The 27667-nt window shown below is 32.4% G+C and overlaps 2 protein-coding genes and 1 pseudogene across 2 annotated transcripts; 2 read left to right on the top strand and 1 right to left on the bottom strand.

Annotated features, from left to right (window-relative positions):
* The first annotated feature begins 2095 nt into the window (after window positions 1-2095).
* LOC114414344 lies at window positions 2096-12219 on the top strand (annotated as a pseudogene).
* Window positions 12220-18129: 5910 nt separating this feature from the next.
* Window positions 18130-21017, top strand: LOC114415779 (BTB/POZ domain-containing protein At2g13690-like). The gene is made up of 2 exons (XM_028380627.1): window positions 18130-18954; window positions 19791-21017. Exons 1-2 carry the CDS (start codon window positions 18379-18381, stop codon window positions 20724-20726), a joined length of 1512 nt encoding a protein of 503 aa, XP_028236428.1. The 5' UTR covers window positions 18130-18378; the 3' UTR covers window positions 20727-21017.
* A 2457-nt stretch (window positions 21018-23474) lies between these two features.
* Window positions 23475-27016, bottom strand: LOC114415778 (NAC domain-containing protein 82-like). Its single transcript, XM_028380626.1, has 5 exons — window positions 26938-27016; window positions 26395-26861; window positions 26038-26315; window positions 24699-25511; window positions 23475-24021 (listed from the first exon to the last, which is right to left on the bottom strand). Exons 2-5 carry the CDS (start codon window positions 26546-26548, stop codon window positions 23746-23748), a joined length of 1521 nt encoding a protein of 506 aa, XP_028236427.1. The 5' UTR covers window positions 26549-26861; window positions 26938-27016; the 3' UTR covers window positions 23475-23745.
* Between the last annotated feature and the right edge of the window lie 651 nt (window positions 27017-27667).

The raw sequence follows: 27667 nt of genomic DNA, 5'->3' as shown, positions 1-27667 counted from the left end.
AAGGAGATGAGCATGGGTATCCATGATTGCATATGTGCTTCGAAATCATATAGCTTCTAGGTTCCACTTTTGTCTTCAAAGTCATGGAATATAGTATTTTTAGAATAAATCCTAATTTTATCTTTAAAAAATTCAAGCATCATTACTCTTCTTTTTTGAAAAAAGAATTCCAACCATTTAGCTTATAAATAATGCAAAATGTCAATATTTTCGTCTTTCAAATTAATCTCATTTACATCAATAAAATCTCATAGCAATACACAATATAATTAAATTAATTAATTATTTAATCTTATAATATTGTTTGGTTAATTCTGAAATTTAATTAGTTACACTCGTTTTCTCTATCCGATAAGGACAGTTTACATGCTTAGGTGATTAAAAAATACAAGCATCATTACTCTTCTTTTTGAAAAAGGAATTGCGACCATTTAGCTTATAAATAATGTCCTTTAAAAAATATCTTATAAATAATGCAAAATGTCAACATTTTCGTCTTTCAAATTTTATTTACATCAATAAAATCTCATAGCAATACAAAATATCATTAAATTAATTAATTATTTAATCTTATAATATTGTTAGATCGATTCTGAAATTTAGTTACCCTCGTTTTCTAAATCCGATAAGGACAGTTTACATGCTTAGGTGATTAAATTTATGATAAATGTCTGTATAAGACAAAGGATGTGACGTTTGTATATTTTAAAGACAATAAATTGGGGTTAATTTTTCGATGATTTAAATGGGGGTTAATTTAACTTTTGGTTTGCCCCATCCCTATTATTATTATTATTATTATTATTAGTTTTTAATACAGAAAATAATAAATAAACAATTTGCTAGATAATCCTGAAATAACAAAGGCATGCAATGCAAGCAGCCTTTAGCTTTGGTTTGGTTGTCAAGAAAATATCACTATTCAAGGAAAAAAAAATCTTGAATTGTTGTATTAAGTTTGAAGGGTTTGTAAGGTTAATATGTTAGCAGTTGAAGATTTAATCCATTGTGAACAAAACATTCAATATATTCTAATTTGCTGATTAAAAAAATTATTCAAGGAATTTTTTTTAAAAAATAATATAGATCTCACATTTTTATTACATTTTTTAAAATTACTTTAATTTAAATATTTTTCTCAATTCTCTTTCATTCTTTTCTCTTCTACATAATCAAATCTCACCCTTAATAACTTATGAAAATGAATTTTTGTTATGTGGATGATGGGAAGAGGCTAGAATATGAATATGAATATTTTTTTGGTACAATATGAATATGATTATGATGATCCTTTATCTTTATTCTTCGCCTTCTTTTGTATAGAGATGAAGAGGGTTGGAATGGGTTGCTTCTTCCTTTTTTTCTTCTTCAAAAGGTAAGGTGGTCGTGATAGGTTGGTATCTCCTTATCGTGACAACTATAAATGATTGAAACAAGAAATAATTGAGACGGGGTTTTGTTAGATGTGTGCTTGAGCTTAGTTATTTATATATTATAATATCTACTGTAAAATTCGTTTCATGTGATGTAAGGCAAATTTGTGGCGTTATGTTAATGTGTGAGAGATCTTGGATGAGAAGGTGTAAGGGAGAACCAAATAAAAGATAATGGGGCAGAAAGCAGAAATGGAAAAAGATAGACAATCAAACGAAATTGGGCCAACCTATCATGATGATTAATGACTTTTGGTAATAATCCTTTATAATTTTAAACAACTAATATGTTTGTACTTTCTTCTCTTACATTCTTTTCATATCTATTATTCTTAATTTTAATCGATTTATTTTAAATTTTTTATTATATCTCTAATTTCTCTCCCTCCTTCTATTGCCTTTTCAATGAGTATATATGCACTACACTCCAAGGGAGGTGTTAAATAATCATTTTTCCTATTTCAAAATACATTGTACCTAGATAAAATTAAGTTAAACATTCTGCACTTTTTCGAAAACTACTTTAGTGTGGATCATATTTCTCACGTTCGATTCTCATCCCCATGAATGAACGACCAAAAGGAAATATGATTGAAATTGAATAGACTCCCAATGTTGGTCTCTTCAAATAAAGCGCATGCAGTGTCCTTTATCATGGACCCATGGCATTGAGGACCACCGATGGCATTTCTCTGACTGTGGTAGGGTTTTAACTTTTAATATTTACTTTTACACTAAATCTTTAATTTGATTATGCAAATATTGAAATGTCATTTAGTTAGTTTTTTTTAAAAAGTTATAGTTAAATTGAAATGTTAAATATCAATATATTTATTCTATTGATTTTATTTTTTAAATTAAATTAACATGTTGAAAATCAAAATATTGACATTGTCACGTTTTTTTGCTTCTTTTAGTTCAAAGAAACCACGCTATATTTGTGCCGGGCTGGTTGCAAAGTTAGAGAGAAGCCCACCAATGCATAAAATGAAGCATTTGCTATATCCACTTCCCTTGTTTTCTAAGTACACTCCCCTTACTATCACAAATACTCACTATACCCTAAATACCCCTATATCATCATTCCAAAACCTACTTTTCAAAATTAATGTTTAAACTTTTGTATTCCAAAAAGAACTTTCTGGAATACAAAATTTAAATATCATTCCAAAATGTACATTTTAGAACACATAATTATAGGTTTTGAAAAGTACTTTCTAGAATATAATTTTAATTTTGCATTTCTAGAATATAATTTTAATTTTGCATTGTAGAAAGTACTTTTCAAAAGCCAAATTTTCTGGAAAGTACTTTCCTAAATTTAATGAAAAAAACATGTTGCATTTGTTTCAAAATTCAAAAAGATGACCATTTTAGTAAAATGACTGACAAAGAAAGCATTCTAATGTGTTTACGCCCACCACCCGAACCTCTAACAAAATTACTAAACATGTGCAAATCATGTATGAATATTCTTGTAAGCACTTTTCCTAGTTTGTAGCAAGCTAATAAAGCTATCAGATAACTAAAACCAAATTATTATGATGTTCCTAGTTAACTTAAATATCAAATAAATCACTAAAACAAGTTTTGATTTGACTCTTTTTAGTTTAATCTATTGGGAATTTTCAATAAACCTTCCAAAATACCAAATGAGCACCAAAACACATTATGTCAAATTATCAAGAGGTTTTAAAGAATATTTGGATCATAGAGAGTTTGATCAACACGTAGCGGAATCTGACAATGGTCACGAACAATTGGTTTAATGACTTTTCTCAACCAAATCACCTTCTTCCTTATAGGATCTTCGTTTTCTCTTCAGATGGGAGAGGATAAATTATTTATTGATTTGGTGTCTTGGGGATCATAACCATGCCTTATGTTTTAAACCTATTAGGGTTTCCATTATCCCCTAATGGGTCAAACTGGTTTCCGCTCATTAAACCCATATCAATTTTCTAGCAATCTAATGAATTTACTTAAATAGATCACTTTATATTAAATCTATTTAAATGTGAATAACTAATATAAATGTTATAATATAATATGTAACCCATATTAATTAATTATGAATGATAAAATTCCTAACATAATATTTTTTCTCTCATTAACACTTAATTAACTAATCACGTTTCCATTATTGGGACCTTGTCGCAACCAAGTCCTTCTTCTACCTTTTTATAGAACACAAAAATAAGACAACGATGATCCAAAATTTTATTTAACATTTTGTGTCTTATGTAAAGGTCAAAAGACTTAATCTTTTTTAGTCCAAATTGCACAATAATAACATCAAATGACAGCCATTAATTTGTCACGATCCAAAATTCAATTATGTTCAGTGTACATATATACCAACAAAGTCATAATCACGAGTAACTCCAACTAAAATAGAAAGTCTGGTGCAAAATTTATAAATTTACATTTCAAAAACCTTAATATATATTTAGTGAAATAGTGATTCATGATTTAGTAAATCCAATCAATTCTAGCTAATTGGATATTAGCTTACTGACACAGCTTATATTTTTTCTCCTTTCACTACGCAATGGAATATGTGGCTTATTAGTTTAAGTAATGAAATATTGAGAGCTCAGAGGAGGAGCAATGAAAGTCCATTTGAAAAAACATTTATAATTTAGCTATGCTGATGAAAATTAACGAGTGAGACCTTGCAAACATAATAAGCTCTCAATATTTTCCTTTTCTCTTGGTTGGAAGAGGAGTGGTCTTTAATGCATTTCGTGTTCTAAGTAGATACAATCAATGAGAAAGATTGAAATCATTTACTATCAAGATTGATGCTTCTTTTTGGATATATACAACAAGATATCTCCCAAATATTCTCTGCCCATGCATGATTCATTTTGGGCCTTAATTAATTACCTTAAAGTGGTGCGGAGTAATCTTAAAGATGCAGATAAATTTTTAATCATATCCAAACTATATATTTACTGTGCGGAGTCAATTAATTAAGATATTTATTCACAAGTTAAGTTGGTTTAATAACACTTTCTGTTACAAGTACGTACTCATACTACTGCTTCTTCTAGCATTGTAGTTCTCACGTCAATTGCTGTGAGATAGCATCTGTGTTCTATCTATATATACGTAAAAATAAATGAATGTGACACGTAAGTGCAAGCACCAAATTTGTTCCTTAATTAGGAAGCAGCAGAAGTAATATTCTAAAAAAAAGTCGTGTTTTTCTTAAAGATGTTCCTTACAATTAAACATAACTGCGCGAACACAGTTTGATATCTCACTAAATAAATCAACTCTGAATTTACTGTTATCTTTCTATCTATATATTGCAAATTAACAAGCATGGTGTAATGATTTTTTTTACAAGGTTAAGGTTTGTAATGAAAATGTTAGCAACGATTTATTGAATGTTTATTTATTTATTTTTATGATGAAGTGATTTAATTACTTCTAGAATTGGCCAAAGTAACAACACATGCCAGTATAAGTAAATTGCATGAAATGGACACCCATTTTGATTTCGGTTAGACGCATTCACATGTTGTCTAGTTATCATTTCATGTAATATACAGACTTTGAATTAAACAAAATATCTTCATAATTTTGGTGTCAACAATTCGCTGCGTAAACATTGTTCTTCCAATCATCACCTTCTCTCTCTGACATCTAAACAACCCTCTCTCCCTCTGCCACGTGTCATCTCCTTCTTCCCCTCTCTTATTCTTCTACTCTTCCAACGGGATTTTGAAAACAAAAAGTTTATAACTTTAAAAAATAAGTAATTATACTTTTATGTTTTTTTTATAATTTAACATATATATAGTATTATAAATTTATAATTCCAATTATTATTATCTTTTATTAATCATTATAACTTCACAGCTTATATTTTAAAGCACGTGCCATATTTCGCATAAGTGCATAACCACCAAATTAAGGGGATTCTATATTTCTCTTCATCCAAAATGCTTTGTCTTTTTCTTATTATTTTTAAAGAAAAATATATTTGTACACTCAAAAGTCAAATTAAACACCTAATGAGTAAGGAAAAAATATAAATATAATTGGATTAAAAGAAAGAAATAAAAAGAAGTGAGAAATGTTGATATTTTTTTAAAAATAGATTGTTGAAATGTATCATTATCATATTTTTAATTGTTCCCTAATTCGTGTCATTACTCCTTGATAATATGCTTGAATATACTGTATGAATTACCTGACAGCCCATCCGAGTAAGCTTTTATTAAATATATTTTTTTCACTTATATTACATAAATCCAGAGATTCACTTTAAATAATAAAGTAAAGAAATTATAGAAACAAGAGGGTTTTATTTTTATACACTATTTGCACTATCAACTAGTGCAAAACATTTTAAGTATAACTCACTACTGTCAGTTTAGTAATGAGGTAGAAGTAAATGTTTGAGAATTTTGATTTGATCTTCATTCTCCTCATTGTAAAAATAAACATTTAAAGTATTTATTATTAATATATTTTAATCAAATTCATAATAAATTGCTAAAATTAGTGGGTAAAATCAGGATTAAATATATGTATGTGTGTAATTAATAGTTAATTAATGAATATTTTTTTTAAAGTGAATCCAATAATAATAATAACACCCTTTATGCTTTGTTGTGTGCTATGAAGCATCCACACGGACACTGATACCGGATACGGACACGAACACGAACACGTGAACATTTGTAATGTCCAAAATATAGAATGTTATCGATATTGACACGGACGCGTGTCGGACACTAGACACGACAAGGGACTTCAATAGGTTGTGTGCCATGTTGAGATCATAAGGTATGCATGCTTAACTAATTCCTTTATTTATTTAGCTCGGGAAAGCTTACCAGACAGCCGGGGTGCTTTTTGAAGTGCTTTGTGCCGTTAACAAGACTGAGAAGGTCGAAGAAGTAGCTCCCGAGGTTAGTCTTAATTTATATGTACACGGCCATTTCATTTTCATCTTGTGAAAAAAAGGTAGCTTGCCGCATAATTTTCTTTCAGCATTCATAGCTTGAATTAAGGGTGAGTGATTTTTGTGCATTCAGATAATTGCCGCTGCTAGAGATGTCCAGGAAAAGACGGAGATATATGCGCCTTTCCACATTCTTCCGTTGGACTCTGCCGGGGCTTCTCAGCCTATTATGCAGCTTGAAGAGGTATCTCATTTGCCGCGATTGATGTCATGAAGATATATGCAAATGTCATGCTTTGTATAATCAACTGCAGGAACATCTTCCTATTCTTGTGGACATTAAACTAATTCATATTAAATGTTGAAATCCTTCCAGAGTTCATAGATGCTGTGACCTTCAGGGTTATATAGTGTTTTGACTGTTTTCCTTAAATTGAGAGGACGAGTATTACTATCTTTCTCTGTATGTTTAAACTCTTAATTCATAAATACTACTCCCTCCAGTCCCAAAATAAGTGTTATCCTAAATTGTTTTACACCGTCCAAGAAAAGCTAATAAATAGATAAAAGAAAATAATAATTTAAAGAGAATAATATTAGTATTATATTGAAAAACTAAAGTGAAACTTATTATATTGAAAAAAAAATTAATATTATATTGAAAAGCCAACATGACACTTATTTTGGGACAATTTCTTACCAAATGCAACACTTATTTTAGGACAGAGGAGTACACACAAATGATAAATCTTTTGGTTTGTTCAATATTTTATTTCTAAAGCAATTTGTGATGCATTGATGTTGAATCTGATGTGTTATGAAGTTGTCTTGTGCTTATAAATAGCATTTTGCTTTTTGTAGTGTCCTAACTCCATACTACAGTGAAGAGACTGTCTATTCGAAGAATGACCTTGAGGTTGAAAATGAAGATGGTGTGTCAATCATATATTACCTGCAAAAGATCTACCCTGGTCTGTAATAACTAACACTACATATCTTGACTGTAATTTGCTAGTACAAAAAGGACTGGCTAAATTTGTAGTAATTTTACCAGATGAGTGGATAAACTTCATGGAACGGCTTGATTGTAAGAAAGATAGTGAGATATGGGAGAAAGATGAAAACATATTGCAGCTACGTCACTGGGCCTTGTTACGAGGGCAAACTCTTAGCCTGACAGGTAACAGTGATGACTTCCACCCTCTCCATCCCCACAGACAGGGTTTGGTGGATTAATATTTTCCCTCTTGTACTTATACATTAATGCAGTTAGGGGAATGATGTACTACCGGCGGGCTATTAAGCTTAAGGCTTTTCTTGATATGGAAAATGAACAGGGTAAATATGATTTCCTTTTATCATGAGCTATTTAGCTTAGTCTAGTTGCTACTGTGGCAATGGCAGGCATGTGATCTATAGCTATTTCAAATCCAGGGCCATGGTTTATACATAACTGTCACTTGTATGAAATTCATTACGTATTTATATTCTTCATGGTGACTGACAAAAGAATAGTTATCTACCAAGAATAGCTGATTTTATGGTTTTCTGCTATCTTATGGGCAGAGATAGTTGATGGCTATAAAGCTGTTACTGCCCCATCTGAGGAAGATAAAAAGAGCCAGAAATCCTTATATGCCAGTTTAGAGGCCGTTGCTGACATGAAGTTTACATACGTCGCTACCTGTCAGAACTATGGGAATCAGAAGTGTAGTGGAGACCGCCATGCAACAGAGATCCTGAATTTGATGGTTAAGTATGTTCTCCAATTGATGAATTGAACTTAGTTCAAATCCAATATATATTTTCCTTTTAGTTTCTGAAATTCATTTGATTTAAGAATATAATGTCTGGTTCTTCATTTGTAGCAATCCTTCAGTTCGTGTGGCTTATATTGATGAAGTTGAAAAAAGAGAAGGAGGAAAAGTACAGAAAGTTTATTACTCTGTACTGATCAAAGCTGTGGGCAATCTTGACCAAGTAAATGCATATTGATGTCATAAAGTAAGTTAATTTACTCGTGGTTAACATAGAACTTATAGTTTTTTTATTTTTCTCTGAAGGAAATATTTCGAATAAAACTGCCTGGTCCAGCAAAGATAGGAGAAGGGAAGCCTGAAAATCAAAATCATGCCATCATTTTTACTAGAGGCGAAGCTCTTCAGACTATTGACATGAACCAGGTAAAACATTATAGACATTAATAAGTGGAAAACACTATAAAGTTTGACCTATTGAAATGGTGTATTGCAGACATGAACCAGGTAAAACATTATAGACATTAATAAGTGGAAAACACTATAAAGTTTGACCTATTGAAATGGTGTATTGCAAATTTTTTCTAGGATAATTACTTGGAAGAAGCTTTTAAAATGCGCAATCTTTTGGAAGAGTTTAATGAAGATCATGGGGTGCGACGACCTACAATATTAGGGGTTCGTGAGCACATCTTTACTAGCAGGTCTGGTGAATTTTATCCACATACAGTAAGCACTTTGTCATGTTAAGTTACTATATTACTTAATTCTACCACTTGCTACAGTGTCTCTTCCCTGGCTTGGTTTATGTCAAATCAAGAAACAAGCTTTGTCACAATTGGTCAAAGAGTTCTTGCAAGACCACTGAAGTAAGTTTTCCTCTAGTGATTTCATGGCATGGTTGACTTGTAAGTACTTGTTTAACTTCTAGGATAAATCAGGCACCTCCAACTGAACAATTGATCTCATCCAAAGTTAAAGCAGTGATTTTATTTAAAAGAGAAATGCATGTAAAATATATAAAGCTACTTTCAAAGGTTAATGTATTATTCAAATGATACTTCTCTGGGTTTTGTATATTTCTTCTTTTCCCCCTCTTGTTCGCTGTTCTTGTTGAAGTGTCATCTCCCATGCTGTTTGAATTTTTGGAGATAATAGTTAGTGAACTCTGAAATTCCCCTCTGGTACCTTTTCTGCTACTGTTGCAAGAAATAAATTATTAGAATGGATATAATACTGATTGCGCATTTTCTGGCTTATGATGGATTGGTTCAATTCTAGGGTGCGATTCCACTATGGTCATCCAGATGTTTTTGATAGAATTTTTCACATAACTCGGGGAGGAATTAGCAAGGCTTCTTGTGGCATCAATCTGAGCGAGGATATTTTTGCTGGTACCATTTTTGAAACATCTTTCTTTGCACTGACATTTGATATTTCTTCTGCACCATATGCTTTTTTTGGCACATTGCGTCAAATGCTCTTTTTTTTGGTACGTTGCATCATATGCCTTTGCCTATGCAGGATTCAATTCAACACTAAGACGGGGAAATATTACTCATCATGAATATATCCAATGCGGAAAGGGTAGAGATGTTGGGCTCAATCAAATCTCACTTTTTGAAGCAAAAGTGTCTTGTGGTAACGGAGAGCAGACATTAAGCAGAGATATCTACAGGCTGGGACATCGTCTTGACTTTTTCCGCATGCTATCATGTTATTTCACGACCATTGGATTTTATATAAGCTCAGTGGTAATGGTTAATGCATTTAGGATATAGCAAAAACAGTACTTGTTTACTGATGCAATTATGTTTATTTTTATTATTATTTTGCTCAAAACTTTGTCATTAATATTAAACCAAGGGATCTAGATAATTGGTTGAGCAATGTGCATGGATTGTTGTAAACCTCATGGTACCTGATCAATCCCTATGAATAAATAAAAAAACTAATACTAACTGTATTTAAAAACAAATCAATCCTAATATGATTAATGTATGTGGAAATTAATCTCTTATCACTTGAACACTAAACCATATGTCTCTTCCCCACAAAATGAGAACCTAACAGGGTATTCTTACATTGAGAAATGACAATTTCTTAAGGGAAGCTATATAATTTGTCTTAGCTATATATTTATTTACATGTCTTCTTTTTTCTTGATTTGTTTATTCTACATATGGAATTAATTCTTTCTTCTGCTGATTCACAGATTGTGGTCCTCACATGTTATGCATTCCTATATGGCAAACTGTACATGTCTTTGAGTGGATTTGAGGCTGCAATATTAAAGTTGGCTAGGAGAAAGGGAGATGATGCACTAAAGGCAGCATTAGCATCTCAATCCCTAGTTCAACTAGGACTTATAATGACTTTGCCCATGTTTATGGAAATTGGACTGGAGAGAGGGTTCAGAACTGCTATAGGTGAGCTCATAATAATGCAGTTGCAGCTAGCACCAGTTTTCTTCACTTTCTCTTTAGGGACAAAGCTGCACTATTTTGGGCGCACTGTTCTGCATGGAGGGGCAAAGTACAGAGCAACTGGGCGTGGTTTTGTTGTTCGCCATGAGAAGTTTGCTGAAAATTACAGGATGTACTCTAGGAGTCACTTTGTGAAAGGAATTGAGCTCACAATTTTGCTCATATGTTATAAGATTTATGGATCAGCAACACCTGATTCAGCGTCCTATGCTCTTCTCTCATGGTCAATGTGGTTTATGGTCTGTTCATTTCTGTTTTCTCCTTTCCTTTTCAACCCATCAGGGTTCGAATGGAAGAAGATAGTTGAGGACTGGGATGATTAGCAAAAGTGGATAAGTAATCGAGGTGGTATTGGTGTTCCTTCAAACAAGAGTTGGGAGTCATGGTGGAATGAGGAACAGGAGCATCTACAGCACACTGGGTTTCTGGGACGGATATGCGAGATTATACTTGACATGCGTTTCTTTGTCTATCAGTATGGTATTGTGTATCATCTAAATGTAGCCAGAGGTGACAAGAGCATATTGGTAATTACGCTTGCTATTTTAATTTCATTTAATGTTTTCATGTCAAACTCTGGAACCACACAACAGGATTCAAATTATTTAACGCCAATGTCCAGTAATTGAGAGTGAGTGAAGTGCTGTCAAACAAACAAGGATGAGACAAAGTAATCCCTTGGGTATAGGAGACTCTAGTCCTTTTCCAAATACCATGATCCCATTATAGATCATCGCCTCCTGTCCCCTCCCCCAAAAATATTTCAAGAAAAGAAATAAAAGAAATCGTATATATATAGATAATAGTTTTCTGATATACATTTTCTCTTCAGGTTTATGCTCTGTCCTGGATAGTGATAGTAGCTGTCATGGTTATCCTTAAGGTCGGTATTATACAGTGATAAAAAAAAGTTTGCTCTTTCTGCTTGTGCTTGATAATGATCATATTAATTAGTGGCATCTGAAACTGCAGATTGTATCCATGGGTAGAAAGCAATTCAGCGCAGATTTCCAGTTGATGTTTCGTCTTCTCAAATTGTTTCTGTTCATTGGAGCCATTGTCGCTCTAAGCTTAATGTTTACTCTGCTGAGTCTCACAGTTGGAGACATTTTTGCTAGCCTCCTAGCCTTTTTGCCAACAGCATGGGCAGTTATTCAGGTATGTGTTGAATAGTCATTGCCTCTTGCTTTGGTGTTTTTGGTCTCATTTGATCATGATGAATATACACTAGACTTTAGTTTGTGTCCCATACAAATTCACTTCTTTATGATTGGTGTGGAGTTATATATGTGCAGATAGGACAAGCATGCAGGCCATTCTTGAAGGGCTTTGGCATGTGGGGTTCTGTCAAAGCTTTAGCAAGGGGCTACGAATACTTGAAGGGAGTGGTTGTTTTTGCACCAGTGGCCATATTGGCTTGGTTCCCATTTGTTTCAGAATTCCAAACTAGGCTGCTGTTCAACCAAGCATTCAGCCGAGTACTTCAAATCCAGCGCATTCTGATTGGCGGCAAGAAGAATAAGTAGGACTGAACCAAACCCTCTGCAGCTATTTGTTACACTTGCAGACACAAGTTGAGATAAAGATAAAAATTCAGGCATACTAAGAGAGATTTCAAGGCAAAATTTTGTTATGGAGCACATAATGCATATGGACTGTGTATGTATATCAGAATAGTATCATCAGTCCTTAACTCTGGCTCTGCATGTTTGTTAGTGGTTCTTCGAGTCAGTGTTGATAAAATCTTGTATACGGATGAGAGAACTATATCCAAACTCCATAGTTCTAAAATTGTATTTTATTATCCTTTTTTTTTTTTTTCATTCTCCTCTTCCCTTGAAGAAATTGAACAATCTATTATATTGTAAAGTAAGAGTAGGCTAGTGAGTCTTACTCTAGCGACATTCAATTAAATATTCTTAATATCCTTCTCTTATAGCATACGGTACTAATGTATACTAAGATAGCTGACAGTACTAACGACCGCCATCAGCTGACGCAACTTAGCATCAGCTTTACAGTCGACGCTACTCTTCGCCACCCCAACTCAAATTGCCCTCACAACTTGAATCTCCCGATTGAGTTCAATCCTAAAATTAATGTAACAAATCTTTCAAATACCTCATCAATATCAATAATTGTTCTGTCCTTTATGAGATTGAAAGTCTCAGTACTAAAATTGAAGTTGAACTGAAAGATCTTTAAAAAGGCCAAATATTTTAGGTCTTAAATATTATTCAAATTTGTAAGATCTTTTTAATTTGGCTTAATTCCGATTTTGACTACAATTTGAGTAAAAAAAATGAGAGTAAATTATACTCGCAGGCTTTATATTTTATTCAATTTGTATCCGATATTTCTCTTATTTCTACATTATTTTTATCTTCTCTTGTTAAGTGGTTAACGTTATATCAATTGAAATATGTGAACACACAAAATTATTTTAACATTTTTGTTACATTCACATTTCTTCTGTTTTTTCTCAAATTGCATCTGATATCCCTTTCCTTTTTTTACATTATTTTTAATCTCCTTTAGTTAATGTAGTTAATTAAGATCAATTGAAACATATATGAGTACATGAAATTGTCCCAACATTTTTATTAAATAAGATCATTTAGGTATTTGTGTCAAAATTGAATCGAATCCATCAAAACTGAATCGAACCGATCAAAATTTATAGATTCAATCATTCATGTATGGGTTGGGTCACGAGTTTAAATTTATAGATCCAATCAAAATCAAATCGAACCGATTAAAATTTTTGGAGTTATTTGATTTGACTTTAAATACTACTGATATTGGGACTTAAAGTGTTGGAACCGTAAGTGTTTGCATTACTAGTGTTGAAACTTCTTAAAGTTTTACTTCCAAATACATTAATTGTTATTTGTTTCACAATTTTTTTATAATTATTTTTTCTATCATATTTTTAATATTAATGAATCATATCTGGTTACAACAAAGCTTATTAGAAATTAGTTTGTAGGAAATAATTGTGATTCAAATTATTATAGTAAATCTCGTTAAAGAATATTTTTGTTTTAGGTTGTATTAGTCTATTTTAAAATATTATTTTGATGATATTAAATGAATCGATTTCTATTTTCAGACATTTGATAATATTATGTTAATTTTATTAAATATTTGAATGAATCATAATATAAAATAATATTTTTAAGAAAAAGAATATCAAATTTAAATAATTAATCTGTTAACCTGAACTAAACCAAATCATTGATGAATGAATTGAATTGAGTTGGATTTTTTTAAAAAAATATAAAAATTGAATTGATCCAAATTGATCAAATTTAATTAAATTGAATCTTAGATTTGATAAAAATAACCCAAACCGATTGAGAAAGATCCCTACTTGTGAGCCATATAGTATGCGTGTACGGTGGAGAAGCAACAGCAATGAATTATTTGAAGCGTAGGGAACTGTTGTAGTGTTAATGAGTTATGTGATGTCGCATCGTATCGGTGAAATTCTCTTCTCTTCTCTTGCTTGCTACATCGACATGCATGCTGATAGCTTATAGCTTATAGCTTATAGCCTCTAGCATCTTACAACTCACTAACCCACCTATGACCAATCATGCCTCATTGTCATTATCTTTTGCACAAAAATTGAGTCCCTCATGGTATAGATATGAAATACTGCATAAGTTTGTATTCAAATATTCTAATTTCTGACTCAAGAGAATTGTAGGATAGAATAAGATTTCTAACCTATCTTTTAGTTTCACTGTAATTGGAAACACGGAAATTTTAAGCTATAGGTCCTACAATTTGTAACTCTACTCTCTTCCAAATTATTGAACCCAAATTCACGCGCCTCGTTTTTATCCTCCGTTCGTTTTCAAGGTCTGTTTGTGAGAGGAAATAAAGAATAAAATTAAAATAAAATGTAAAATTATAAATTTTTCATTATTTTACCGTTGATTTCTCTATTTTTTACTATCTTTATCTGCAACCTAAACATTTTCAATTGCAAGCCTCTCTCGATTCTCTTAATTTCTCATTTCTCAGTCACCGTCTAAGATTCTAAGCCTACACCGGTAGCTACCGTAGGCTGCCAACAATGTACCTTCAAATTTTCCTCCTACATTGTGATTATGTGGATTGTGTTTTTTACTCTTGATTGAAGGTTAAAATCTATTTTTTTATTTTCTTAAATATGTGATTTTAGATTTCTTATTTTTTAATTGATATATTTTATTTTTTATTTTTAAAAAATTTATAATTTTAGTTTCTTATTTTTAATGGAAACATTTCATCTATTACTTCTAAAAAATCATAGTTTTAATCCTTATACCTAATTTCAAACATTAGAGAATTATGCATTTTATGTAAACATTGACCGATATGTATTTAGTTATTATTTATAACCACAAATGTTTTTTATAAATGATTTAATCGCTAACAAGTTTAATTTATTGAAATTTTTTTAAAAAAGAAATACATAGTCAAGTCTAAAATTGAAAAAAAAAATGACTAAAATTGTAATTTTTTAAAAAAAATATGAGATAAAAAATCTTAATTAAAAAATAAAGTAGTTAAAATTGCAGATTTTAAAAAGTGAGAGACCAAATATCTCAATTAAAAAATAAAGGGACTAAAATCATGAATTTAGAAAAATAAGGGAATGAAATTGCATTTTAGCAATAATATCACTTTTACTTAAATATTTAGACTAAATGTAATTTTCATCCTCCTATTTTTTCAAATTTGCAATTTTAGTTTCTTTATTTTTTAATTGAGACATTTTATCCTATTTTAAAAAAAATTGTGATTTTAATCCCTTATTTTCCAATTGTGATATTTCGTCTTCAACTTTTAAAAAATCATAAATTTAATTATTGTGATTAGTTTTAAACGTTGATTTATGTATTTTGTAAACATTGACCGATACGTGGCTATTTATTTTTCACATGATAAATATTTGTTTTAATTATTTAATTGTTAATAAAATTAATTTATTAATAAAAAGATTAAAAAATACCTAATCAAGTTTAAATTTGAAAAAGAAAAATTAAAACCACATATAAAAAAATAACAAACAAAATGTTTCAATTAAAAAATAAAAAAATAAAAAAATAAATATTATAAATTTTGTAAAAGTAAAAATTAAAATATCTCAACGAAAAACTCACTGAACGTTTAATAGAGTATTTAATATTAAATTAAGCACTTGTTAGTAAGACTTTAATTTATATACATTCCTATATCCCTTTAATTATAAATTATTACAATTAATGGAATGGAGTCCGAAAGAAAGAGGAGACGAATGCCTTCCCTGATCCACAAGCAAAGTATTCATATTCTACTACCAGTAATAGTATTATAATGATGCTATTCCTCAGTAAATTACTTTTCGTTTTATTCCTGCACGATTACTTATATATATTTTCTCATTTCCATATACTCTATTTTTTATTCTCTTTACATTATACAAAAAAATATATTTAGAATAATCATTCTTAATTAATGATATCATAAATTTAAATTTTATTTTAAAATAATTATAAAATTAAATAATTTAATTAATAGTTATATTTAATAATATTACTCATAATTTAAGGAATAGCTTTCTCATCAATAAATATCATTATTTTTAATTATATTTATATCAAAATTCATAAAAATATATTTTTTTGTCTTTCTTTCTCGTGCAGATTATTATTTGTTACATTTTATAACAAAGGAGAGAGATAGACAAAATAAATGATATATGGATTATTTCATGTGTATCACATCTTTAAATATATTTACTTATATAAAGAAGTAGTAATAAATTAAAGGTATAAAAAATAATTTATTTCTGTATTACATAAATGACGAGAGAATTTTTTTTTTCTAATTCATCATGTTTTACTTATTATATATTTGCATTTGATTCTGTTAGACATATTTATTTGAGGAGTATAAGTGTGCTAACTTAACGGATCGTACTTTCCTATTAATAAAAAAAGATAATTATATAGGATTAATTTGTCAATAAAAAATGATCTAATAATAAGGATTAAACTCATATTTTACAAAAATATAATAATAAATCTTGTTTTTATAAGTATTTTTTATCTTAATCCTAATAAGTTACTAAAATTTAATTCACCTAAACCTTTTTGTATAAAAAAAAATATTAGGTCACTTCACAGCTTAAATAAACTCAAATACAATAATTTTTTTATTCTAATAAAAATAATTGTGAAGTTTCATATTTCATTCCTTTCTCTTTTCACTCCACAATAAGTGCATGTATAAAATAATTAAAGATAAAAATATAATCGATTACAAAAATAACTTATTACTAATTTTTATAAACTATTTCACCTTGCTTCAATGAAGTTGTAGATAAATCTTATAAGATCATCTTTGTTGGCGCTAAAAGAACTCATTACACAAGTAGGGGTGACAAAGTGAGTTAGTCTAATTCATTTTGGTCCGCTCGGCCACTAGCCCACCTAAAATAGGTCGGGGCAGCCTCACCTGCCTTTTAATGATGGGTTAAAGATTTTGGTCTGTCCCACTTAAGAATGGGTTGGCGAGTTGGTTTGCCATAAATAAAAAAAAATATTTTATTTCATAAAATTAACCTAAACGAACAAATTTAGTTTTTTTTAAGAGGATCTAGTTAAAAAAACATAAAATATATCAATTGCTTATTTTAAATTTGATTTTAATATAAATTTTTCTATAAGTACTAGATAAATTGAATTTATAGAATAATATAAAAATAATAACAATATGTATTTTGATTTTTGAACAACACTATAAACTAAAAAAAAATGCAAAGTGACAATCCAAACCTTAAATACCTATTAGTATATACATTTTTTAAAAAAAAATATGTATGACAGACTGATGAGTCAACTTGTCTCGTCTTTTCCTGCTGTTGGCCCGCTAGACCGACAAGTTAGACAAGACAGGCTACAACGGGTTGATGGGTCGAGTTCTCCATCCCACCTTGTCTAACCTGATTGATTTTGTCATCTTATACACAAAGCTTCTTGACAAAAGTATATGATTAAAGTTTGTCCTTATAAAGTATTTTTTAAGCACTCATATAGTTATGCCTATCAATGTTTGTGGCATTTAAGAAATTACAAAGTAAAAATAAGAAAAGAGTAATTTTATATAAAAAATAGTTGCTACTATTTGTAAGATTTTAAAAGTTGTTAACTTGTTATTATTGATTTAGAAAGAGTTTCTTAAATTAATAAAATAAAATAAGTGTAGTATAATGACAAGCCTATTTAAAAAGTGTAAAAGGTAAAAATAAGATAAAATAATTTAGAAATGTGCTAAATAAACTCTTATTTATAGATTTATTATCCAAATAGTTTATTGAATAGGTAATGGTAGAGGGTTGTAAACTTGTAATTATCTAAAAATTCCAGTAAAGTGTCATCATGTATCATGTATCATGTATCATGTATGAAGTATGGGTTGTTTACACATCAATGACGAAAGATGTTATGAATGATACAAAAGCAAATATTTGAGGATGATATGATGCGAGGACGAAATTCAACAGAAAAGATTGATGCCCCCTAAGCCAAAAGGGCCATCTGGCATACACAAAGTGTCTTATCTGAAGCGATTAATCACTCAGAAGCTTTTCCTCATTTTCTTCACCCAAACCATCCTCACGATTCCCAACAAAACAAAAACAAAATTGGCTCCACCCCATGACGCTGTGCCGTTAAATAAAACAACAAGCATCATCTCAGACACACACATCAATGTTCCTCTGATACTCACAACACAACACAAACATGGACCCTCACCGCCGGCACCGCCGCCGCACGTGGTGCTGCTCCTTCGCCTTCCCTCCCTCCAGCCCCGACAACCTTAATAGCAACTCCTCCAAACCTGCATTCTCCCTCCCAACCTCCCCCAAATCCCGCATCCCCGTTAAGATCGACCCTCGCCGGATCCTCTCCCCGGGAAGAGTCTCCCCCATCGACTCCGATTCCGTCGCCGGGGAACCTCTCCCCTTTCCCCCTCCCTCGACGGAGTTGCCGCGGCCGCGATCTCCGGCGGCGACCTGCGAGAATAGGGACGTGAGGATGAGCCTTAGAGGGAATAACGGAGGGTGCATGGTTCTGGAAGTGAACTCGGAAGTTCTCTGCGCGAATTCGGAAGTGTTCGCGGGGTTGATAGAGGATTACAAGAAAGGGTCTTGGAGTGGGAGTGGGAGTGGGAGCAACAAAATGTGTAGAATAGAGGTTCCTGAAGTCGATAACTTGGGAGTGTTCAGAGAAACCATTGAGCTTATGTTCGAAAACGAGGATGGCGTCACAAAAAGGCTTCTTAACATTGGCGTTTTTCGATCCATTGACATTTTGGAGGTTCGTTGCTTTCCCACTTTACTTTACTTTCTTTTCATAAAACATATATTAAATTAAATTCTGGGTCGTCAACAAGTTGGTTGAGTAAAGTGAATGAGTTCTTGTAAACTTCTTGATATTATGCTGTCTTTGATTCCTACTGATGGTTATGCGTTTTTGTGCCTTTAAATGACATGACTTACTTCTTGTGCTTAGTTATTCGGGGCTTTGATTATTGGGTGTCAGTCACAATGTTGTTCTGATTGAGGGTTTTTATAATGCCAGAGATAAATTGTGTCAAGGACAAAGTTTAGATGCTGTATTTTAGATTTTTTTTTGCTAGTTTTCTAATTAGAAATAGAATTATAGTTTCGTATCGATAATTAACATAATAAAGCTAAACTTCATATTTTACGGGAGAATAACACAAAATGTAACTAAATAATTGTTTTAAGTTTTATCTCTTTTTTTTCCTCTAAACATCCAAGACATTTGTTGGAGCGTGTTTGTATTACCCACATTCCACTTTCCAATGCATGTTCCTTCTCTCACAGTGGGTTGGCGTTGAACGTGACTAAATTGTGTTTCAAACACACCCTTAGATATGTATGTTTTTTTATTGGTTTCTTGCATAGCTTGTCAATGCGTTCATTTTATTTATATTTCCCTGAAATGTTTTTGGTTTGAGGGAATAGACTGTTTCCTTAGGAAAGGTTCCAAGGGTCGCATGAAATTAGAAGAAAATGCGCTAGAAAATGAATTTTGATACTTTCGGTATTGAAGCAACTTTTTTTGTGTTGAGCCTACACAATGGTGCCTCTTTAGTCTCTTACATGATTGTTTGATTGCATTACTAGGTTTCAGCAGGCATCATGTTCACCAAGGGTGTTTTGTCTTGTTTACAATACCTTGAAGCTGTGCCTTGGACTGAAGAAGAAGAAGAAAAACTGAGAAGTCTATTCACAAGATTCAAGTTTGATGAAGCAACAACAAGAGACATCCTAGGAAGGCTTTACTTGCACGATTCAGTAGATTCTTCTTCCCAGCCTAATGTGGCTCGACAACTTGTATGGTCTATCACCACCTGTGTGGATAACAATGCAAGAAATGAACTAAAGACACTAGTGAAGGGTCTTCTTTGCAAAAGCTCAGTGTATGAGAAGAATCACCTTGACCTCAGCAAGGAGGATCTGTATTCTGTGTGCCACTCATGTCTGGACACATTGATAAGCCTCTTTGAGGAGGCATCTGACACTGAAAGGTTGACAAAGAAAGATAAGAATAAGCCATTGATCGAACGCATCTCAAGACAGGTTGATAACATCAACTGGTTGTTGGAAATCATGCTTGATGGGCAAATAGCAGAGGACTTTGTGAACATATGGACGGATCAGCACCAACTTATCAAAATGCATGAAAATGCATCCCCTATGGTTAGATATGAACTAAGTCGCGTGTCAGCGATTCTCTTTGTTGCCATGGCTACCAGAAAATTGCAATGTCGGTTGGAAGCTCGATCGGGGCTTCTTCAGGCATGGTTCCGGCCTATGCTTTTGGACTTTGGTTGGCTTCAGAGATGTAGAAGAGGGCTTGATATAAAGGTCTTGCAAGAGGCTATGGGTCAAACACTTCTTACTCTACCTCTAAATCAACAATATATGCTCTTCATGGAATGGTTTAGGTATTTCTCAAGCCATGGTACTGAATGTCCGAATCTAAGCAAGGCATTCCAAATTTGGTGGCGCAGATCTTTCTTAAGAGGCTCTGAAACTGATGCCATTGAAACAAGGTAAAATGTGCCACTATTTGTCATTTTAAATGTTTGTGTAGTGTGTAAAGAGTTGCAACTAGGTGAAGGGATTCTGGACTATGTACATTGAATAACGTAGATAAACTCCACAGATTGTTGGAGATTATTTCATGCCTAAATAGTAGGAGAATTTTTCCTCTATTTGTTTGTTTCGTTTATTGCTCGTGGCACCATGCTGGCCAATTTAGTTTAGGTTAATGAATTGAATGCGTTATTGTAGTAATAAGTTGCCACTAAGTCATGACATAATGTATTATTGTTATGCTTCTTGGAACCAGGCAAATTTGAGTCACTTGAGTAGGAGTTGTTGAAAAAAGAAAGAAAATCAATTCACGACTCGGCTGGTTTTGACAAGAATTTGATTGCCCGTATTGCTAGATTGATATTAAACCTTTTAGGGGTCGGATTAAGCTGATTATTTAGATCGAATTAATAATAATATCCTGGAATTAATATAGAAAGATGGAAAAAGTGTGGAAATATTAAGATTAAACTAAATTTAATTTAAACGAGAACTTTAACATTGAAACGATAATTACTTCTACATGACATATTCATTTATACCCAAGGGTGATGTTTGGGTAAAGGAAGAAAAGAGAATGGAAGATTTGTTTGAGTAAAACAACTAAATATTAATTAATAATTATTCACTTTTAAGTTAAGAGCGAAAAAAATCACGTAAAACAACTAAATACATGGAGTAGTTTTGGACGAAATTAAGAAGTCTTTGCTTGTAATTTGTAAAGACGTCCTTAGTCCTCACTCCTCGTAATAAGGATTTCTCAAACTATGCTTTAGGTAGTATAACACCTACTCTGAAGTAGCCTATATAATTTGGTGCCTGACGTATATTGTTCGAAAAACTAATTAACAAGTTTCCTCAGCCAAGCAATTTATCATACATTTTTCTATTTTCTGCTGTCTTTATCCTTTGCTAACATCAATATATTCATTCCTAGACAAAAAATACAAAGGGAAATATAAAAAGTTCTTGCTAACCACTAATCCTACGCAATTAGTTAAGAAATAAAAAAAATATATTGTGAAAATTATAGGAACACAAAAATGATCATGGCATCATATTTTTTTTCCCAATAAAAACCTTTTTATGTTAATTTTTTAATCAGTGTTCTTACCCTAGGACATTAGTTAACATTTTTCATATACAAATATAAGAAATGTTTGCAGCCAATGTTTTAATTACAGCCAACTTTTTCAGAGGTTAAATACTATTAGTATCTAATAGTGAAATACTAATAGCTATTAACCAATGGTAGCAAAACTACCGGTAGTAGTCCCAATTACTCCCTCTATACTCACCCAATATTACAACTTAGAAACCCAACCACCCTTTTACCAAATACATTGACCCTCATTTATAACCCAGCATATATTTCACGTCACCTCTTCCTTCCAATTCAATTAATTTCTTATACACTCACCAGAACATACATACCATTAGTCATAAGAATAACCAAACGATGAGTCTAAATTCTTCAACCATGTCCACATATGAAAGACAACTTGCATGATCTTGTCCTTATCGAAGAGACCTCCCCTGAAGATAGTGTTGTTTCTTGCCTTCCATAGAGACCACAAGACACCTACCCAAATGCAATTCGACTTTTCACAAACATTTTTCTTCTCTTTAATCAACACATGTTTCAGATAATGTTCCTTAGTGCAAGGAAACACGCTTTGCAACCCGCACCACTTGCAGCAGGCATGTCATTTCTAGTGTAGGTTTGCACCAAAATAAAGTGTGAAACAATGATTCTTCTTCCTCTCCGTAGAATGGGCACAACCATATTTCACCATTATTAAAGATATTTCTTTTTGTAAGGTTATCACCACTCAGTAATAGATCCCTAAAGAGCCTCCACACAAAGTATTTAATTTTAGGAGGAATCTTTAACGACCAAATATCTTCAAAAAAATGTATCATGTGAATCCAAATTATCAAGATCACTCATAAATGAATATGCCGACTTAGACCGTATATGCACCGGATTGATCATATAGCCACCTCCATGAAACCGAAATGGCTTTTGGTAAATATATCTCCCTCAACTCCCTATAAAATCTTTCAACATCTACATTCTTCCATTCAAACCACTCCCTCCTCCACACTAAGTTCCACTTCCACTCATCCCCTCACCACTCACCAACATTTCCTAGGTATTCCCCTCTTTGGCAAAAGTTTAGAAAAAGTCTAAGATATTTATGTGCTAAACTCTCCTCACTCACCCAAGGGTCACTCAAACAAGATTTTATCTCCCTTCCCCTCTTTCCACTCAACCGAAATATCAAACCACTTTGAAGATGATTGCCCTCCACAAACAATATACAAATTTCTCGACCAAATTGATGATTTTTTATTTACCCCATCAAGTTGTAAACCTCTCCACCCCTGCCTCCACCACCTCACTCCATAAACCTCTATTACCATCATTAATTCCCATCTCCATTTTGCCAAAAGAGCTTGATTAAAAGTGAAAACATTTTTTATACCCAGACCACCATGTTTTTTTCATTAATTCCCACCTCACTCCGAATTTTTTTTTGCACCCCCCCCCCCCCCCCCAAAAAAAAAAAACTTATAGGACAGTAAGAAAAAAATCAATTTGAATTTTCAATTCAGTCAATCCCCCTGCCCAAAAACAAACTGCATTAAAATCTCCCTAACGAATACCATTTTCAAATTGCACTACAGTTTTAATAAATCTTCACGGCAAAAAATGTCTGGAACAACTTCCAGCATAATTAGATTTTAATCAAACATAACACAACCAAAGAAAATAAATAACTAGATTTTAATCAACATTCTTGTCAGTTGATATCATTGTCAAGTAATTCCAGAAATTAATGTCAAATAGAAAACTGGTGCCATGATGGTTTTTAAATGAACAGGAAGAGAACCTTTTGTTTATTCTAATCCACGTTAGGTACTTGGGGCTATAGTTCAATCAATTTTCTGGGATACTTCCCTCAATTTTTTAACCTTACTTATCTTGGCTATCACTTCCATGTTTATTCTGCCAGAGCGGTGGCGGCGTCTCTAGGTCAATCAACTCCAAAAAGTCATGGTCACAAGACCTAAATATATCACCTGTATAAAGCATTGCGCTTGTAGTATATTCATTTTTCTGGCCACAGGAAAAACTGCCTTCTCCCAATCCAACCAAGCTGTTAAGGTCTCCTAAGTCCTCAAAAATAGCATGTGGATCTGAACATGGTCCACGTTCTGCATTGTTTGCCTGATCAGGATCATCAACGTTCTGTCATCCCATAATCACAAAATTAGAATAAATAAGAGAGAGAGAGAGAGAGAGCATGAAGCAGATTGCTTATATATTACAGAAAAAAATCTAACAAAAAGACCATGTAACAAGTTAAGGGTATACAAATAGATAAAATTTATACTCCAACATCATGATTAATAGCTTCAACTGTTCAACAACCCACAACTCCTTGGGGTTTTCCTGCACTTGGAAGAAGTAGAAAAAGGAAGAAATAGTGATAATTTGATGAGATATATACGAGAGAGAGTGGGTTATATTTTTAGTTGCCCAGTTCAACTCAAACACTGCCTAGAAGGAGTTGATTTGGTTGGGCAGCATGAATGTGATAATTGATTTACCCAAATGTGAAAGAAATGTGATAAAAAAAAATAGTTTTGGATGTTATATCTATCTCCATCTATTACATAAAAAACTGAAAAAAAATCAATTTTTGTAGTCTTCCAATCGATTTTGTAATCTTATATAATCAATTGTATAGTTTTATAAACAATTTTTGCATCATACTAGGAAATTGATTTTCATCGGTGATAATCAATTTTCTTAGTTGGAATTTTGATTATGTGTGTTTGTGTTGAGTGTTATTGTTAGGGATAAAATATGGTTTTAATTTTATTTCTCACTTCTCTTTCCATAGTAAACCAAACAAGTCTCACCTCAATGCTGTTGTTTTCATTCACAGCCAATGTGTCATCATCTTCTATGGAACAATCAAGAAAAGGTAGAATGCCAACGTCAGCTTGATTATTTGGAGCTGAAGGATGTGCCAAGCAAGAGGGCACCAATTCTGGTACACATGGTACAGAGCCAACTTGATTGTTTGATGCTGAAGAATGTGCCAAGAAAGAGGGTATCAATCCTGATACACATGATACAGAGCCAACTTGACTGTTTGGTGCTGAAGGATGTGCTGAGCAAGAGGGCATGAATTCTGAAACACATGGAACAGAGTCAACTTGATTGTTTGATGCCAAAAGATGTGCCAAGCAAGAGGGCATCAATTCTGATACACATGATACAGAGTAAACTGGATTTTTTGGTGTTGAAGGCGGCGAGAAAGAGGGCATCAATTCTGATACACATAATAAAGAGCCAACTTGACTGTTTGGTGCTGAAGGGTGTGCCGAGCAAGAGGGAATCAATTCTGATACACATGATACAGAGTCAACCGGATTGTTTAGTGCAGAAGGATGTGTCGAGCATGAGGGCATCAATTCTGATACACATGATACAGAGGTCAATCCAGCACATCCACTTGTAGAGGGATGGGTGTAATTAGCAACAGAAATATGGCTTTCACTAGGTTGTATAGGAACAGGTGCACAAACGGCAGCAACAGGGGCAGATTGTACAGAATCAATTTCCTCATCTGTTTCCCACTCCTTCTCATCATATGGTTTACCATACTGTGCACCATTCCTAGGACCAGGACCTTCCTTTTGGTACACCCTACAAATCACATAGGCATCCTGCAATACATATAACAAACCAGTAGAACAATTAAATAAATTAACAAAAAGAATTCACTAGCAGAACAACCACTACTAGAGAGCATGCAAAAAAGTCAACAAACCAAACTTGGAAAGCAGGAAGGGATGCTATATTAGACAAATGCACAGGAAAATTGTAACAAGATAACAAAGCTTGTCATTCCATGCCATATAAGTTAAGCATATGCAAATTATATCTACAGCCATAAATCATCTTAAAGGGTAAAGTTTAACATGAAAAGACATAATTTTATTTATGCTATGCATTTATGCATATCCAACAATAATATCTCTGCATCTCTTCTACTGTAGTGTAATAGAGGGCAATAATAGCAACAACTACACTAAACATCCTCACAGTCCCAAAACTCATATACTTCCTCAAAGTTGCTTGCCTGCAAAATGCCTTTCAAGTGTAACAGAGGGCAACGAAGTAGCAACTATACTAGAAATCCTCAGTCAAACCCTACAAAACTCACATGCTTGTTCAGTCAAAGTTGTTTACCTGTGATACGGCTTCGTCAGCCAGCACCTTGTCATCAAGTCTAAATTCATGCATAACCCAATCAGTTCGATCTCCCCTAGGGGCTCTACCAGTGTGAAAAACCAGGGTTTTTATCATCCCCACAACTGTATTATTGTGTTCAATTGGTCTATCCTTCCCAGTAGTCTTCCAATACCCAGCCTCGGTGGCCCGATTCAACCTCCCTCCGGTCGAATACTTCTTTCCCCGAGGGCAAAAGAAGTACCAACTCAAATCCCCATTCTTGAGCAAAGACATAGCTGCAACACAAACAACAAAACCTCATTAAAAAACATAAAACAGTAAACTACTCAATGAAACAAGAGTGCAAATACAAACCTGGGAGATCCCACGGAGCAAACTTGTACAAGTCAACTTCAGCAATTATTTCGGAAGGGAATTTCTTACCCCGAACCTTCCTCTTCAGAAAATACTCAATCAGCTCAACGTCAGTGGGTTGAAACCGATACCCTGGCATTTTTGGTTTGGCCATCCAAATAATATAAAAGAAAATGAAAAAGAAAAAGCGAAATATGAAGTGCTTCAGAATGTAGCAACCAGAACGAATCGAAGAGAAAGAAAACTCGTCCGCAGAGAGAGAAGAAGAACCACGTTTTTTTTTTGTAGTAAGGAAAAAAATGGAAGAAAGTGAATAATAATAGATAACACTAATTGGGTCAAGTCCAGTGGCGGAAGAAGAAGTTCCAAGAACGCCAAAGCCTGCCCCGGTTCATGAAGGGAAAACGAAGGCACGCGATGGATGACGATCTCTTTCTCAGAAAAAAAGTCATCGGCACGGTGAAACCCTAACACATATCGAATTCAGTTCATCTCAGAAAACATACAGAAAAACACAGAAGGAAGGGGTTTAGGGTTTCTTACCGGGGAAGGTGGAAGAAGGAAGCGCGAGACGCCGTAATCAGATGTCAAGCTTTGGCGAATTTGGACTAGCGGAGTGTCCAAATGAGTGGAGGTTCTTATTTATATATAGACTTTTATTATATTTTAACTTTTAATTGGATAATTTTTTTAAAATTTTATTGTTGAATTAAAATTTCTTTTACATAAAATACATGCAAAATTTCATATTAATTTAAAATTATTTATTATTTTTTTCATATAAATCAAAATCAATATAACAAAAATATTTTAAAATATATTAAAATATGAATCATTTGATTATTTTGTTATTATTATTATTTAATTTTAATAAAATTGAATACAAACGATTTTGATAATACATAAATATAATTTAATAAAAATTACATTTTATATATAATTTATATATATATTTGGCAACTCAAGTATTATTTTTCATTTTTTCACCTACTAAAAAAATACAAATTCACATATTTTAAATATTTAACTCCCTCTCCATGATTTTAGAGTGGAAAACTGATTAAGTTGTGTGAGAATATTAAAATAATGCATGGAAAAAGAGTATTCAATCCCCTAAATTTTATCCATTTTTTACACAAACTTTAATTTCATTCTGATTAATCTTTAAATTTTATTCTGTTTGTAAATAGATAGTATGGTCTTTAATTTCATTGCAATTGATCATTAAATTTTTCTGTTTTTGCATTAAACTTTAATTTCATTCTAATTAATC

The sequence above is a fragment of the Glycine soja genome, chromosome 6 (assembly GCF_004193775.1).
Source record: "Glycine soja cultivar W05 chromosome 6, ASM419377v2, whole genome shotgun sequence".
In the NCBI taxonomy this organism is placed as follows: domain Eukaryota; kingdom Viridiplantae; phylum Streptophyta; class Magnoliopsida; order Fabales; family Fabaceae; genus Glycine; species Glycine soja.
Note: the sequence above shows the minus strand (reverse complement) of the source record. Positions and strands in the feature narration are given on the sequence as shown.

Excerpts from the sequence above, each read along its gene's own strand:
- LOC114415779 (XM_028380627.1), top strand. The coding sequence starts at position 18,379 with ATGGACCCTCACCGCCGGCACCGCCGCCGCACGTGGTGCTGCTCCTTC. Across the intron at positions 18,955-19,790 it reads GATCCATTGACATTTTGGAG|GTTTCAGCAGGCATCATGTT; the intron begins GTTCGTTGCTTT and ends TTGCATTACTAG.
- LOC114415778 (XM_028380626.1), bottom strand. The coding sequence starts at position 26,548 with ATGGCCAAACCAAAAATGCCAGGGTATCGGTTTCAACCCACTGACGTT. Across the intron at positions 26,316-26,394 it reads TGCTCCGTGGGATCTCCCAG|CTATGTCTTTGCTCAAGAAT; the intron begins GTTTGTATTTGC and ends TTTGTGTTGCAG. Across the intron at positions 24,022-24,698 it reads ATGAAAACAACAGCATTGAG|AACGTTGATGATCCTGATCA; the intron begins GTGAGACTTGTT and ends ATGGGATGACAG.